Here is a 16,978-nt window from a genome sequence, read left to right as displayed (position 1 = left end):
ACTGTGTGCAGGAGGCTAGGTGGAGGGGCCATGGTGCAAGATTTGTTGGGGTCAAGGGAAGAAAGTACAAGTCGTGGTAGTCGGGGAAATAGCAAGGGGAATGGAAGTGTAGGAGTTTTGGTGAAGGAAGAAATCTGTGAAAAGGTGGTGGAGGTCAGGAGAAAGAGTGACAGAGTGATGACAGTGGTGTTAGCATTTGAGGAAGAAGTGGTGAGGGTGATTTGTGGGTATGGCCCGCAAAGTGGAAGAGGGATCGCTGAAAAAGAGTGGTTCTTCGATGAAGTGATGAATAAGTGGGACTTTATGAGGTGGATTTGGGCATGGGAGATTTTAATGGATATGTTAGGAAATGGATCCAGGGCTTTGAGGGTGTGAATGGGGGAAACGGAATTGGGGAGAGAAATGTAGAAGGAAGGATGCTGTTGGAGTTTTGTGATGAGAAAGAGTTGTGTGCAGTGAACATGCGGTTTAGGAAAACAGAAAAAAAGGAAGGTGACTTTCAGTGCAGGAAAGAATGAGACAGAGATTGACATCGTGTTGGTTGGCAGGAAAAACAGAAAGCATCTGAGAGATGTGAAAACAATACCAGGAGAGTCGCAGCATAGGTTGGGGGTTGCTGCCTGGGATTAGAAGAAAGTTAAAAAGTGTGTGAGAAAGGGAACAGTTGAGACGAGAAAGGGAACAGTTGAGACGAGAAAGGGAACAGTTGAGACGAGAAAGGGAACAGCTGAGACGAGAAAGGTGTGGAAACTGAAGGAAGAAGAAACAAGAGCAAAGTTTGAGGAGAGAATTGGGGAGTTGGTAAGCATTCATGCACCGGATTTGTGGAAGTCTTTTAAAGAAAGGGTACTAAAGGCATGTAATGAAGTGTGTGGAAGGATGAAAGGTAGAAGAGATCGAAGAGATATATGGTGGTGGAACAAGGAGGTGAGGGATGCGATAGCGAGGAAGAAGGAGGCGTACAAAGTTTTATGTAATAATAGGACTGAGCAAATGAAAGCCAGGTATAATAACATGAAGAATCATGCAAAGAGGATGGTTGTGAGATCTATGAGGAAGGAGGCTGAGGAGAGGTTGAGCAGGCTGGATGAGAACCCAGATGGAGTATTTAGGTTTATTAAATCAATGAAAAAAGATGGAAGAGATGTTGAGGGAGGAAGATGCGTGAGGGGGAGTGATGGAAGGTTGAATTTTAGTGAGGACAGGGGAAGAGTTTGGAAGGAGCATATGGAGGGAATTATGATCGAAGAGAATGAATGGGATCAGAGGATGGAAGTTGTAGTGGAGGGGCCAGTGGAGAAGGTTAGTCAGGAAGTAGTAGAGGTTGCGAAGGAAATGAAAACAAGAAAGGCAGCTGGTCCATCAGAAGTAAGTGTGGACATGATAAATGCAAGCAGAGAGATAGGGATTGTTGTGATGATGGAACTCTGCCAGGGTGTGCTTGACGGAAGACGAATGCCAGATGATTGGGCACTAAGTGTAGTGGTACAGATCTTCAAGGGGAAGGGGGATGCGATGAGCTGTGAGGTGCATAGAAGAGTGAAGTTATTGGAGCATGCAATGAAAATAGTGAGAAGGGTGTTGGAGAGGACAATTAGGAAGTGGGGGGATTAGGACAAGATGCGATTTGGTTTTATGCTAGGAAGGGGACAATAGATGCAATGTTCATTGCATGAGTTTGTATGAAGGGGTAAAGACAAGAGTTAGAATTGGGTCAGAGCTGTCAGAGGAGTTTGCAGTGAAAGTTGGTGTGCATCAGGAATTTGTGTTGTCACTGTTGTTGTTTGCAATAGTGGTTGATGTGGTGACAGAAAGTGCAAAAGAGGGATTGATAATGGAGATACTGTATGTGGATGACCTTGTTCTGATGAGTGAAACGATGGAGGGATTGAGGGAGAAGTTTTAGAAATGGAAGGAGGCATTTGAAAGCAAGGATTTGAAGGTAAACCTCAGGAAGACAAAGGTGATGGTGAGTGGGGTGGGAAGAGAAGTGTTAGTGAGTAAGGTGGATCCATGTGGTGTATATGAAAGGAGAGTAATGACAAATGTGGTGCTGTGTACGAGATGTGAGAAATGGATTCATGGTAGATATACGAAAATGAAGAAGGTGATCCCAAGACTGGTGAGAGAGTTTGTTTGTGGAAGATGTGAGATAGGAGCTGGAGGGCCAGCAGAACCAGTGGAAGCGCTATGTAACGAGGTGGAAACAGTGAGAGGGTTTTGTTATCTGGGAGTGAATGTAAGTGAGGGATGTGAAGCAGCTGTGACAGCAAGATGGAGATTTGACTAGGTGAAGTTCAGGGAATGTGGAGCGTTATTATATGGGAAAAGGTTCTCATTAAAGATGAAAGGAAGAGCCTATAAGAGTTGTGTGAGAGCTGCAATGCTGTATGGGAGTGAGGTATGGTGTCTGAGTGAGAGAGAGATGGTAATTTTGAGAAGGACTGAGAGAGCAATGGTGAGAGAAATGTGTGGAGTGAAGCTGTTTGATAAAAAGAGGACTGAGGATTTGATGGGAATGCTAGGGTTGGAGGAATCAGTGGAATGGTTGGCAAGGGCGAATGGAGTGAGGTGGTATGGACATGTGTTGAGGAGTGATGAAGAGCATGTTCTGAGGAGGGTGATTGCATTTGAGGTAAATGGAGCGCAAAAATGAGGCAGAGTGAGGAAAAGGTGGAGGGGACAGGTGGAGGAGGAAATTGGGAGGGTTGGTTTGTAATAGGAGGATGCCCAAAACTGGGCAAGATGGTGTGAGGGTAGTTGCTATGGCACTGAGATAGATCCAGCCACCCCATTAACAGGGTAAAAACCCGGACTCAAAACACTGGATGATGCTGTTTAAACAAAATTTTAATTATCTACATTTTGTTGAATTTACCTGTATTTACAAGTAATTAGATTACTTTGAATCAAAACTGTTTCATAAGATTTGCTTTGAGTTAAAACTTATGAAACATTTGGTTAAGAGCCTTTTGTTAAATTGCATTCCAAAATCATATTAGTATATTGATAAATAAAAAGTTAGAGTTGTTTTATGAAACCAGTCTAAATTCATGATTATTTTATTATTTTCGAATTTAATTGAAACACACAAGGGGTATATTGGTTAGAAATATATTAACGAAAGGTTAACAGGAATCTGGCAGCATTAAATAATAATGCACAGAATAACAAATAGAATACAAGTTTAATGACAAGGATATGAAGACAAGTGTTCAATAAATGTTGGAAGGAGGAGTCTAGAACTGAACTACAGGGTATTCTCAAGTTTCAGGCTTTAATAACTATCAATAAATGTGGTAAGATATGAAAATTATACATCATATCAAATTTATACATCATAAAAGTGTTTTCTTTTCGTTTCAGACTAAATAAATTCAGATTAATAAAGATAATGGTTATAGACCAAAATATAATCATAACCCTCCACGAAAGAGGCAAGAGTAATACAGCTATAGCAAAAATGCTTAACTGAATAACAGTCTGGAAAATTGACAAGAAATTTTAAGAGACTGGTTCCACCACTGATCGACCTGGACATAGCCAAAAAAGAAGTGTGTGGACCCCTCAGCTTATCAAAAGTATTGGAGAAAAGATATGGTGAAAGCCTCATTGTTCTGTCAGAAAACTGGCTACCACAGCAAAAATAAGTTGAACATTGATGTATCAAGTGCTGAAGGAAAATCTCAGGACCCACTCCTCCAAGATGATCCACTGTCATGAGTTCATGCAAATTTATAAGGCTATGAGACTGGAGAGAAGTCAACTTATCCTGCATCAGATTGCTGAAGACACTGCCCAACCTGGTGATCACTGATGGAAAGAAATTTGACATCAAACAGACAGTAAATAACAAGAATGACCAACTTTGGAGTGTATCTGGCTCCATCGAAGGTAGACTCATACTGCTTCCATAGGCAAATGAGCACTTTCAAGGTGCAATTTGGAGCCTCCAACAGGATTTGGCACCATCCCACAACTCCAAACAGACACAACACTGAATTTGGGAAAATAGTCTGTCATTCATAGGCAAGGATGTATGGCCCTCAAGAAGCCCAAATCTCAACCCATTGAATTTTTCTGTTTGATCCATTTTGGAGACGAGGGTCTTAAGCACTCCTCATGCTTTGCTCAAAGCTCTGAAGGCACACCAGAAATGATTCTGCAAGAACAGCTGCATGCCATATGTGAAGAATTTGCACCTAGACTGTAATTTGAGACAGAGGTGATCACATTGAATAAATGTGGTAGTGTCATAATTGTGTTTCCTTTACCGTTGCATTGCAACACTTGAACCTGAAATATAACAATATTTTACTTTAGTAAAATTGAAAAAAGTTGGTCGCCTAAGTTTTGGGATACCCTGTACATAGATTTTAAGTGCTCTGTATTTCTTTTAATGTTTTAATCCATTTTATATCTATGCTGGCAATATTAGAGTAGTTCTTAGCAATTTTAGCAATATGGTTATTATTGCAGCAAATATTTTTCTAGTTGAATTCCTTTCTCACCACTAACCATACAATTACAACATATGAGTAGAAACTATTAGCATCCAGGCAGACTGAAAGTGCATTAACTATTTTGCACAAGAACACAATTGTTGGATTTAAATTTGGAGTCATGGCTCCAGTAGCCCAGTTGAAAATGATAGTGTCATGACTTCAGTAGCCCAGCTGAAAATGATAGAGTTAAAAGGGAAAGATACAGAGCATGTAAATTCAGAAGCATAGCAGAGACTGACAGTAACATCTCATATTGTTGTCTATTCTCAGGTCACTCCCAACAGAACAGACCTAGCATTCCAGCTATGGCCAGTAATATTCTACTTTCTCCTAATCAAGTTCGAATTCCTCTGCTGACAGAATATGAAATCCAGAAGATGAATATATAAGAGCTTTTCTTTCAACCTTTCATATACTCCTGTTTTCAGCGTAGATCATGTAAACATCGCCTGTTTGATTCGTCTCCCTGTTTGTCTTAAATTCATGCATTCCTTTAATCACCACGCTTTATTTATTTATTTATTTTACTTTACTTTATTCAAGTTCATCATTTCTTTAACTCATTCTCACTAAATTTGTCAACCATAGTATAAAAATGCAGAAGTGGCTCTCGCTTTAAACTTACTGGCTCGTGGTATACTCCTCCCCCACCCCACCAGTACCGGAAGTTCTTATCCTCTGTTATCCTTGGTTGTCTCCCACGAACACTTCTAAGGGCCTAATGCCATCCCTCCCCTACCCAGGGTTTTACCGATCATATAGCGCATAAAGATGGTGTAGTGTATGCAGGTTGTAGGCATTGTTTGTTTATGAATTCTGCCAAATGCAAGCCTTCTTTTCAGGCACAGGACACTGCTGTCCATCATCCCAGGGTCTCACAGGTCCACACCTCCCACACCGTCAGAATTGGCACTTTCAACATCGGTACACTAAAAGGTAGGTCTGGTGAGATTGTTGAGTTGCTTGAACGGAGACACGTAGATTTGTGTTGCATCCAAGAAGTAAGGTGGAGAGGAGGTTCTGCTAGGTTCCTCACAGGGAAAGAACACAAGTACAAGATTTTCTGGGCAGGGAACACTGATGGGGTCGGGAGGCATGGGAATACTTCTTGCAGAGAGATGGGTTGATAAGGTAATCGAGGTAGTCATAGTTTGTGACAGAGTACTTAAGATTAGACTAGTGTTTCGCCATAGGTTAGCTACCACCATCTTGGCCTATGCCCCTCAACCGGGGCTACCGGATGGGCTGAAAGACCAATTCTATGACACCCTGTTGCAAACTACCTCATTGACGAATGACAGGGACCTTCTCTTTGTGGTTGGTGATTTCAAAGGACATGTTGGACAACATGCAGGGGACTTCCATGGCGTACATGGAGGCTATGGCTTTGGTTCCTGCAATGAGGAGGGAACCAGACTGCTGGAGTTCTGTGATGCAAATGATCTTTTGGTTTGCAATACTAACTTCAGGAAACCTGCCTGTCACCTAGTCACCTACCGTTCCGGAAGACACACTAGCCAAATTGACTAAATCCTCGCCAGAAATAGGGAAAGAGGACTTCTTATAAATGCCAAAACCTTCCCAGGCGAAGAATGTACCCCTCAACACAGATTAGTAGTTAGCGACTTCGGGATCAAGGCTAAATGGATGCCCAGAAGTAGACCAGCTTGGAGGAGAAGGGTCTGGAAGCTTAAAGATCCTGCAAATGGACAGAGATTTAGAAATGTCTTACTCGAAGCATTTGACAAAATAGAAGGGGATATAGCATCACACAAAGTAGAAGACAATTGGAGGTTTCTACCGGACAACCTGCAGAGAGCCACCGACCAGATCTGTTGTTCGTGCAAAGTCCCCTCTCGACCCGAAGTAATGTGGTGGTGGAACAATGTGATTCACAGGGCTATTAGACAAAAGAAACAGGCTTGGAAGGATTGGAAGAACGGAGGTAGCAGGGAATTGTATCAGACTGCCAGAAGGAAAGCTAGGAGACAGGTTTACTTAGCCAGAGGGGAAGCAGATAAGAAAAAATTTGCCAATGTTCTGCGCCATGAGGACCAAGAGGTATTTCATGTTGCAAGACAGTGAGTGAGAGAGAATGTCGTAGGAAAGAAATGTGTCCGCATGGATGATGGCTCACTTGCACTAAATGAGGCTGCAAAGAGAGAGGTTTCGAGACGCCACTATGAAAGGTTGCTTAATAAAGAGAATGAATGGGAGAAAGAGAGTCTGCCGTATGTTAACCCAACAGAGGGACCAGCTATCCTAATTGACAGTACCTTGGTAGATAAAGCGATCAAGAGTATGCACACAGGGAAAGCCACTGGCCCATCAGGAATCACTGCAGAGGTGCTCAAAATATTTGGCAGTGTCGGCTATAGCCTAGTCACCCGTATTCTTAACCAGGTGATACACGAAGGAGTCATACCCAATGACTGGTGTAGCAGCACCATAGTCAACTCCTACAAAGGTAAAGGTGACGCTTTAGATACAAACAATTACAGAGGTATCAAGTTGTTGGACCAGGTAATGAAGGTCACTGAGAGGGTCATAGCCCAACTAATTAGGGAGAGAGTCAGTTGAGATGAGATGCAGTTTGGGTTCATTCCAGGGAAAAGCACCACTGATGCTATATTTCTGGTAAGACAGCTGCAGGAGAAATACCTAGCCAAAGATAAACCTCTGTACTTGGCTTTTGTTGACATGGAGAAAACCTTTGACAGGGTCCCCCAATCCCTTATCTGGTGGTCAATGAGGAAACTAAGGATAGAAGAATGGTTAGTGAGAGCTGTGTGAGCCATGTACAGGGAGGCTGTCAGTAAGGTGAGTGTTGGCAAGGAGTACAGTGAAGAATTCCGGGTAGAGGTAGGGGCTCACCAAGGTTCAGTGCTCAGCCCCCTCCTGTTTATAGCTCTCCAGGCTATAACAGAGGAATTCGAGACAGATTGCCCATGGGAGCTCCTCTATGCTGATGACCTTGCTCTAACTGCTGAGTCACTATCAGAACTAGAGAAGTTTCAGGTATGGAAGCAAGGACTAGAATCGAAGGGCCTAAGTGTCAACCTAACTAAAACCAAAGTCCTAATAAGTAGGAAGGTAGACAAAACACAAACCCCTTCAGGTAGATGGCCCTGCTCGATCTGTAGAAAAGGCGTAGGTAGAAACTCCATAAGATGTACCCAGTATAAGCAATGGACACATAGGAGGTGCAGCAATATCAAAGGAAGGCTAACTAGCAAGATAGTTTTTGTATGTGGCAGATGCTCAGGAGCAATAAACACTGAAAATGTGCAGAAAACAACCTTTGCCACATTCCAGGGAGAAAAACTAGAAGTAGTTGATAGCTTCCGCTACCTAGGTGACCAAGTTTGTAGTGGGGGAGGGTGCGCTGAAAGTGTAGCTGCTAAAATAAGAATAGCCTCAGCAAAGTTCAGAGAGCTCTTACCTCTGCTGGCAACAAAGGGCCTTTCACTCAGAGTAAAAGGCAGACTGTATGACGCATGTGTACGAACCGCCATGCTACATGGCAGTGAAACATGGGCTGTGACTGCTGAGGACATGCGTAAGCTCGCAAGAAATGAAGCCAGTATGCTCTGATGGATGTGTAATGTCAGTGTGCATACTCAACAGAGTATAAGTACCTTGAGAGAAAAGTTAGACTTAAGAAGCATCAGTTGTGGTGTGCAAGAGAGATGATTGCGCTGGTATGGGCATGTGGCAAGAATGGATGAGGATAGCTGTGTGAAAAGTGCCACACCCTAATGGTTGAGGAAACCTGTGGAAGAGGTAGACCCAGGAAGACCTGGGATGAGTTGGTGAAGCATGAGCTTCGAACTTTAGGCCTTACCGAGGCAATGACAAGTGACCAGGACCTTTGGAAATATGCAGTACATGAGAAGACCTGGCAAACCTATGAGAGCATAATCTGTGGCCTCTGCCAGAAGTGTAGCCAGCTCACTTATTCATATCTTTACTTCATTGGACACTAAACTCTGCTTGCGAAGACCTGTTGAGGCAAGTGAATTTGAAATCAAAATTGAACCAAATTCGATGACTGGCACCCATGCCAATCTCTCCTTCATTGGACACTAAACTCTGCTTGCGAAGACCTGTTGGGGCAAGTGAAATCAAAATCGTAATTGAACCATATTCAATGAATGGCACCTGTGCCAGTGGAGCACAAACAGCACGTTAAAAAATCATTCGAGCGAGGTTGTTGCCAGTGCCGTTGAACTGGCTCCTGTGCAGGTGGCACGTAAAAAACACCATTTTGAGCATGGCCAGTGCCAGTACCGTGTGAGTGGCCTTCGTGCCGATGGCACGTAAAAGCACCCACTACACTCGGAGTGGTTGGCGTTAGGAAGGGCATCCAGCTGTAGAAACTCTGCCAGATCAGATTGGAGCCTGGTGCAGCCATCCGGTTCACCAGTCCTCAGTCAAATCGTCCAACCCATGCTAGCATGGAAAACGGACATTAAACGATGATGATGATGAGAGGTACGTCAAAGACTACCTTATTCAATGTACTCTGTCCTTATTTAAGACAGAAGAATGTAATTTGAAGGTTGACTGGGAAAGGCTCCCTTGAGAGTTGAGTATTTATAATGGTTTATCAGACAGGCTGTCATTAAAATATTAAGCACAAAGATAATTTTTGTGGCTAGAAATGTATAATTTATTAAATCAAAAGTAATATGTTAGTAATACTTATTTGACTAGACTCAGAAAATATGGAAACTTAACTGATATAATTATTTGTTGGTGGAATAAGAATAGAGTTGAAGAACTGCATATTTGGAACAAATTAATAGATATGATTTGCTGTTCTGCTGATATTCACTTCAGGTACATAAGCTGAAGACAGATTTGACAAAGTTTAGTCTAAAACTTTAGGATAGTATGGGATAGTGAAGTTGTACATGTAGTTACAAGGTGTTTCAGGATTGCTTTTGTCAAACAGACCTAAACACAAATTCAACATCCTGAATATCCTAGGAATTCTGGGATTACACAGTGATGGGGTGGATAGATATATGATATGCAATGGAACAATTGCAGCAGGTTTTCTGGAAGAACATCATGATTAAAAATAAGCATATAAAGCTGGTACCCACTAAACGTCATGCTTTAGTTAAGTATCCTTATTCATCTGTCCACATGGACAATGATTATGTCATAACTTACGGTTTGAAGCACTTAAATGGTATGTCTGGGAGTGGGTGGCAAGTCCTTTTTTAGCAATATTCCAGCTCTGGACTTTCTCAACTTCATCTATTACTAAGCTTGTCAGTTTCTGGTTTTCTTAGATGCAGTGACACTGTTTTTGAGCCTGCACCAAGTAAGTCTCTCAGCAGCAAGACTCCTCATGACAATTGATGATGAAGTCTTTTAGGAGGGTCTTGAGAATGTCCTTGTAGCATTTGTGCTGTCCACTGATTGAAGATTTAACATAACTTTCTATAAAAAGAAACATTTTGGAATACAATTGCCATCCATTTTGGTGTGCCTGTTATAAACAGTTCACATTTCAATACCAAAGAGCAAATTCGGCAGAACAACAGCTCTGAAGATCTTCAGCTTGTAATCCTTCTTTATCCAAAAGATCTTGTGAAGTCTATCCAAAGTGATAGTAGCTTTGACAATTCTGCTAATGGCTTTACAATTGATAAGGACAAAGTGTTGCCAAAGTATGCAAAAATGTCAATAATCAGCAGTTTTGATATTTGACCAATTTGTGAAGCTAGAATCTGATATTAGATTAGAATGGTTAGTAATGGTGAGTGTAGTGTGAATGTTTTTTTGTTTTTTTTGTCAAAGCAAACTCTCTGGGTAAGTTCTTTAGTTTGTTTTGGCTCTCACAGTTAAGGCTGTGCTGGAACAATCTATTCTAAGATGAGTTATTAGTAGTGATGGAATCAACTTTTGAACAGTCAATCACATCAGATTTTTTAAGTACTAAAGAAATCTAACTGTATGAACTTTTCAGCAAACCATAATATGATTCCAGTCATTTTGAATGTGAGCCAAACTGTTTTTTCGGTAATAAGTTACTCCAAAGAGAAAAGGCAGTACCCATATAATTTACTGAGAGATCAATGCTGCTGATATCTAACCTGAACATCAACAGGCTAATACTTGCAGAAAAAAATGTAGACAAGGAGAAACTGGAGTTTGATGCTTAAGGTGGCATGTTAAGCCTACCATTCAAAACAGAAATACAGCTTACTCCTTCAGTATGTATTCGGGTCAATTTAAGTGACTGTGCTCTTCTTGCATACAAGAAGAGCACCTCGTACCAATTTAAGCAATTTTGGTGAGTATATTAAGTTTATCTGTATAGAGATAATTTTGAATATTGTAGCTATTTTAAGAGGGAGATAATAAGTAACATGTCATTAGATTTAATGTCAAGAAAGAGTACCCAGCTGTAGAAACCTTGCCAAAGCAGACACTGGACACCAATGCAACCTTCAGGCTAGTCAGGTCCTGTCAAACATTCCAGCATGGAGTATAGGTGTTAAATAAGGATGGTGATGATGATCAAATTTTTAATTTTTGTAATATATTATTAAAGCTAGTTTATAATTGGTTGTAATGCATGCTGTATAGTTTGATTTTTAAAATTTTTTTTATAAGATTCTCATTTATTCTTCCGTCAGGTGCATTTTAGTCAAGTTCGCTTTTAATAGATGTTTTCTAATTTTGAATTGAATTTGTTTCCAGAATAAAGTTTGGTTTACTAAACTATTTGTATATTTCATTAATTATCGTCTGATTTATTGATTTCTTTTTATTGAAGAGAATCTAAAGGCTCTAAGTAAGGATTTAATATAGCAGTAGCTGAACAGTGTTGCTGGTTATAGGTTTCCAATAGGCTAATCACTGGTTCATGGGAGTTTTGAGAGTAAGAAACATCTTTTACTTGTAAAGAACAAATATGTCAGAGAACTTTGAAGAAAGTGCAATTTTTCCAGATATTCGTCAACACAAGGTTATTGCAGAAAACACCTGCTCAAGGTACTGTACAATGTATTCCAGATTCACATGGTTGCAAAACAAACATTTTAACCACACACATATCTTTAATATTTTGTATATATGTGGACATCTACTAACGCCATGCATCTATAGATAGTTTTTGTCTTCTCAGTGTTTCTGATGAGTTTCTAAATATTAATTCTTATCTATCTTACTCTACATTGGATAATAAAGTAGAGTTATTTTCTGACTTTTTATATTTTAATCCGTCAATTTTTTTTCCAGGTGTGTGTTATAATGACAGTCATTACTCATGGATCATACCCTCAAAACAAATTAACACCAAACACACGACCAAACTATTTTCTGGTTGATATGAACAAAAGAAAATTTGAAGTCCAAATAAGAAACAAAGCCACCAACCCTGTCACTCACCAAGATTCTGGCAACTACTGAAATACATTCATTCAGAAAAAAAATGATATGGAAGATTTATAGACGTTAACAGCTCTCCAAAATTTTATCATTCAAAAACAGTAAAGAAATAAGCCAAAAAAAAAATCAATTGCAGCGTGGAAGGTTAAAACTGGTGCAAAGTTATGTTTTTAATAATACAGATTTCAAAAGCAAAATAGTCCCGTATCTTGCACACATCTGTTGTAAGTATATGAAAGAAAAAGGAGATTAAAATTGTAAATATATTTACCTTGTAAACTTCTGAAAAAAAGCCTCTTCCAATTTTTTCACAAATGAAGTCATCAAGACGAGTGAGAGCAGAAACGGCATGTTTAAGAGCTTCACATGAGTTCGAGCTTGTAGGTCGGTAACTACTGCCTGCTGCCTGACACAAATTATTTGAGACATCCGATTCGTTATCATCATCTTCATCATCAAAAAATCTACTTTCTTCACCTAAATCGATGGTCTGGCTGCGAACAGCTTTCATACTACTACGAAAGTGATTCCGTGGACCGTTAAGATAACTACTGAACGGCTGGCCGTTCTCTCCTGTTTGGAGACTAGTAACCATTCTATAAAATTTTATGATCAGAAACAGGTACCTAAACGAATGTAAAAATACAATCAACCTTAGTTCGAATGACAACAAAATTAGTTTTCATGTTAACAATACAAAAATACAAATTACTTGTTACAATTACTTCCATTTTTTTATATCATTAATGTTAGATTTTGAAGGTAAAAGTGGATTTGCGTAATGAACACATACCTTAACAATATGCTTATCGAAGATTAACACTAAACAGCTTCAGTGTGTACCAAAATGGTTAGCTAGAGTGAAATCTTCCCACGTAAAATTCGTCAATGACGCGAAAGACTGCGTATTTCTATAAATATACACATTGGTCATTCACCTACTAGAATCAAAAGTACAATAATGTCTATGTTGCAAGTGATAATTAAAAATAAGCCTTTGCGATAAACAATAATAAAAATTCTAAAAGGAAATTTAATTTTTTCTGAAGGATACAACAGCGAAGAAAGGGAGGGGGTGTTGCTGTGGTACTGAAGTAACGCTGGCATTAATATCTGCAGCAACTACTGTTTGGTGCGTTAGATTTTTTTTTCCAAGTAGACCACTAACGTTTAGCATTCCAAGGAATGATAAGAGAAAAGAATAAAAGCTATTTGTTTAAAATGCTGATAAGAGTGAAATACTAACAAAATGTTCGGATGGTTGTTTAACATTAAACATTTCTCAATGCTAGTTATATTGCGATGGTATAAAGCATTTCAAAATAATTGAGATTATTTATTGCTGGAGTATTTCAAAAGAGAGTTTAGCTGGAGTGTTGTTCCGTTAGAGGGCAATGCAACATAGCAGCAGGAAGGCGATTTAGCTTTTATAAACAGATCGACGAAAAGTATACCGTTTCTACCTACAGCAACAAACAGCAGCCAGCACGTGAAGTAAATGATCTAACTCAAAATAAATACCACACAGACATGAAAAAATAATTCGCTTATTTTGTTAGGATTCTCTTCCCCCTCATCAACTTTCCATGAAGAACAAAACCTGTCGATTCTATTCTTTAGTTCTATTCTTATCTGGAATGAGAGGAAATACCTGTAAATATTGTTAAGATAAAATTTTTATAAGCAAACGTCACTGCTGTCTAATAGCTAGAAATCTTTAAAATACGACTGGATAGAATTAAGAAAACAACACACACACGTATACAGATATATATTCCAGGTGGGTCGGTCTCGAAACTAAAAAACATAAGGAATCAAACTAAGTTTTAAGACTGTCACTCGAGTATGCATTGTTTGACTGATAAGTTGTAAATAAACAGAAAGATAATAGATACAAACCATTCTGAAACTGGCAGTTTTTCCCTGATAAATACGTTAAAAGTTGTTAACTTAATTTTAGTTTGTTTTTTTTTTTTGTTTTTTTTAATTGTTCACTATAGCTTCAAGTTTTTAACTTGAAACTAACTATTTGGAAGATAGATAAAAAAGACAAGATAATCAAAGTTTTGTAGCATTATTAAAATCTCTGTGAGAAAAAAAAAAAGAAAATCTTGACAGGTGTGCTAAAAACATAAGGTATGGTGATTGAATATGAACGTCAATAAACAAGAATTCATCAATTCGATGTTTATCCCATAGAATATTTATAACGATGTAAATATTGTTATTCTTTGGCACTAAATCATTGAGTGTGATAATTGATAATTACGTTGGGTATTACTGTCACGTTGGTTTCCGCCCCACACACGCGCGCACTTATGCCTACATATGAGAGAAAAAAGAGAATGTAAACTTTAAATTAAAAGTGGCTAATTTTACTCAGTAATTAATGAATAGTAATGAATTCTAATTTAAAACAAAGAGAAGGAAGAAAAAGCACCAGACGACAACAAACATGTTTTATTATTGTGCAAGTATTTCAGTCAACTTCCTTAATATCAATTACAAAATTCGTCTACAATCTGTCAAATAAGAGCGAAGTTAGAAAAAGAAAGGAATGGTTCACTTACGCAAGCATAAGGGCAATTTTCTAATGGAGGTCGAATCGACTGCAGTATTTGATATTGTTTTATCAATCACAGAGCAATCAAAGGCACAAAAGAGTAGGATTTAAAATAAGAATGCAAAGATCACAAATTAGATAATGTAAAATGATTCTGTTGTGCTCTACCAATTGCGGTGCTACTTCCAACTGATATATATATATATATATATATATATATATATATATATATATATACACTAGCATACCCGTATTGTAAAAAATGCCAAACAGTTTTATTAATGATAGAAAATGACATATCACAACAATGCATGAAACCATTGCTAAATGTCAGCAATCAAGTAAATATATGTATACACACAGAATTGAAGCGCTCGACGAATCAGATATGGTTGCATCAGTTGAAAATATCAACACAATATATATGAGGGAGAGAAAGAGAGAATGTGTGTGTGTATGAAACAGCCACCTATCCAGGCCTGCATATGGCTGGATGCCCTTCCTATTGCCAACCCTCACCTATTTTCAAGTAATATTTCACTGTGCCTATACATGTTCACATAGCAGATTGGAAATGAAGAACACATCCTGCATGACAGTGACACTTGCTTACTACCACTGTCCAATATCAAGGCAAGAAGATAGTAAAACACGCATACAGACATATACATATATACATACACACAGATGTGTGTGTGTGTGTAAGCATGCACACATACATACATACAAACATACATATAGGAGACACACTTTCAGCTTCATGCCAATTATTACTGGAGCAACAGAATATATACCAAACAGTCTAGAGCAAAGTATGGCGGAACTAGGGTTCTTGGGGAGAGAATGCAAATCCTTAATTCATACAGTACAAAGATCACAATATCTGGGACTTTAGAAATCTGCAAGACCATCTTAAGATTTAAAAGATGATGAACACAACAAGATGCTTTCCTTTACAACCTTGCTACCAAGTAGGTGGCTGGTGAAAATTGACACTAAATTAAAGAAAGAAAGAAAGAACATCCATACATACATATACAGTGGCCTTCTTTCAGATTCTGTCTACCAAATCTACTCACAAGGTTTCGGTTGGTACTAGGATATAGTAGAAGACACTTGCCCAAGGTAACTATCGATGTGTATCTCTGTTCTTTTATCCACTTACTTGCACCAGTCACTAGACTGTGGCCATCCAGGGGCAACACCTAGCAGAATTTTACTTGAGTGGATTCACTCCAGAGCTTATTTTTAAAGACTGGTGAATATTCTATTGTCTCTTTTGCTGAATTGCTAAGTTACAGGGACATGCACACATGACAGGTTCATTTTAGTATACATAAATGTACATACACATATACAGGCATATATATGTATATGTATATATACATATATACATACGCACATACATATATATATACGTACACACAAACATACATATGTGTACATATACATACATATACAAACATACATATATATATATATATATATATATATATATTACATACATACATACATATATATATTACATACATACATATATATATATATATATATATATATATATATATATATATATATATATATATACTTGCAGAGTTTAAATGTAGGTATAAAAATATGTCCTTCTGTTGAAATGAAATGCAATTTCAGTAAATTTCTATATCTTTGTGCAGCTGAGGATTGATTTGCATTTTACATGTCAATGTAATGTTCGCATTGCTTAATTAAATGGAGTCGCATGAAACGATCGCACTGCATTAACTTTGGATATCCTTGTTGCTTATTTTGACTTTAATCACCTTATTTTGAATCTGTATGGATAATACCATACTTAATTCTGGTGCCTAAACTTAAGTACTATATTCACCTGAATCTATATATATACATACATATATATATAGATAAAGCAATTAAGAGTATGAAGACAGGGAAAGCCCCCCAGCCCATCAGGAATCACTGCAGAGGTGCTCAAAATATTTGGCAGTGTAGGCTATAGCCTAGTCACCCGTATTCTTAACCAAGTGATACACGGAGGAGTGATACCCAATGACTGGTGTAGCAGCACCATAGTCAACTCCTACAAAGGTAAAGGTGATGCTTTAGATACAAATAATTACAGAGGTATCAAGTTGTTGGATCAGGTAATGAAAGTCATGGAGAGAGTCAGAGCCTAACTAATTAGGGAGAGAGTCAGTTCAGATGAGATGCGGTTTGGGTTCGTGCCAAGGAAAAGCACCACTGATGCTATATTTCTGGTAAGACAGCTGCAGGAGAAATACCTAGCCAAAGATAAACCTCTGTACTTGGCTTTTGTTGACATGAAGAAAGCCTTTGACAGGGTCCCCCGATCCCTTATCTGGTGGTCAATGAGGAAACTAGGGATAGAAGAATGGTTAGTGAGAACTGTGCGAGCCACGTACAGAGACGCTGTCAGTAAGGTGAGTGTTGGCAACGAGTACAGTGAAGAATTCCGGGTAGAGGTAGGGGTCCACCAAGGTTC

General features: G+C 38.8%; 1 protein-coding gene across 4 annotated transcripts in view; it reads right to left on the bottom strand.

The window, feature by feature from the left end:
- LOC106882588 (dual specificity testis-specific protein kinase 2) overlaps positions 1-14,625 on the bottom strand; it is an 81,196-nt gene extending 66,571 nt beyond the window's left edge. The window contains exons 1-3 of one of the 4 annotated variants that reach the window (XM_052966304.1): positions 14,486-14,621; positions 14,185-14,237; positions 12,187-12,541 (exon numbers count right to left, since the gene is read on the bottom strand). In XM_052966304.1, coding sequence (XP_052822264.1) covers positions 12,187-12,510 — 324 coding nt within the window. In that variant the 5' untranslated portion in view covers positions 12,511-12,541; positions 14,185-14,237; positions 14,486-14,621. Of the gene's footprint in view, positions 1-12,186; positions 12,542-12,708; positions 12,827-13,814; positions 14,165-14,184; positions 14,238-14,485 lie in introns of those variants that run through there. The other 3 variants (XM_052966303.1, XM_052966302.1, XM_052966305.1) reach the window with 3 other exon arrangements.
- Positions 14,626-16,978: the final 2,353 nt, after the last annotated feature.

The sequence above is a fragment of the Octopus bimaculoides genome, chromosome 3, assembly GCF_001194135.2.
Source record: "Octopus bimaculoides isolate UCB-OBI-ISO-001 chromosome 3, ASM119413v2, whole genome shotgun sequence".
NCBI lineage: Eukaryota > Metazoa > Mollusca > Cephalopoda > Octopoda > Octopodidae > Octopus > Octopus bimaculoides.
The sequence above is the reverse complement of the archived record's forward strand: the minus strand, read 5'-3'. Positions and strand labels throughout refer to the sequence as shown.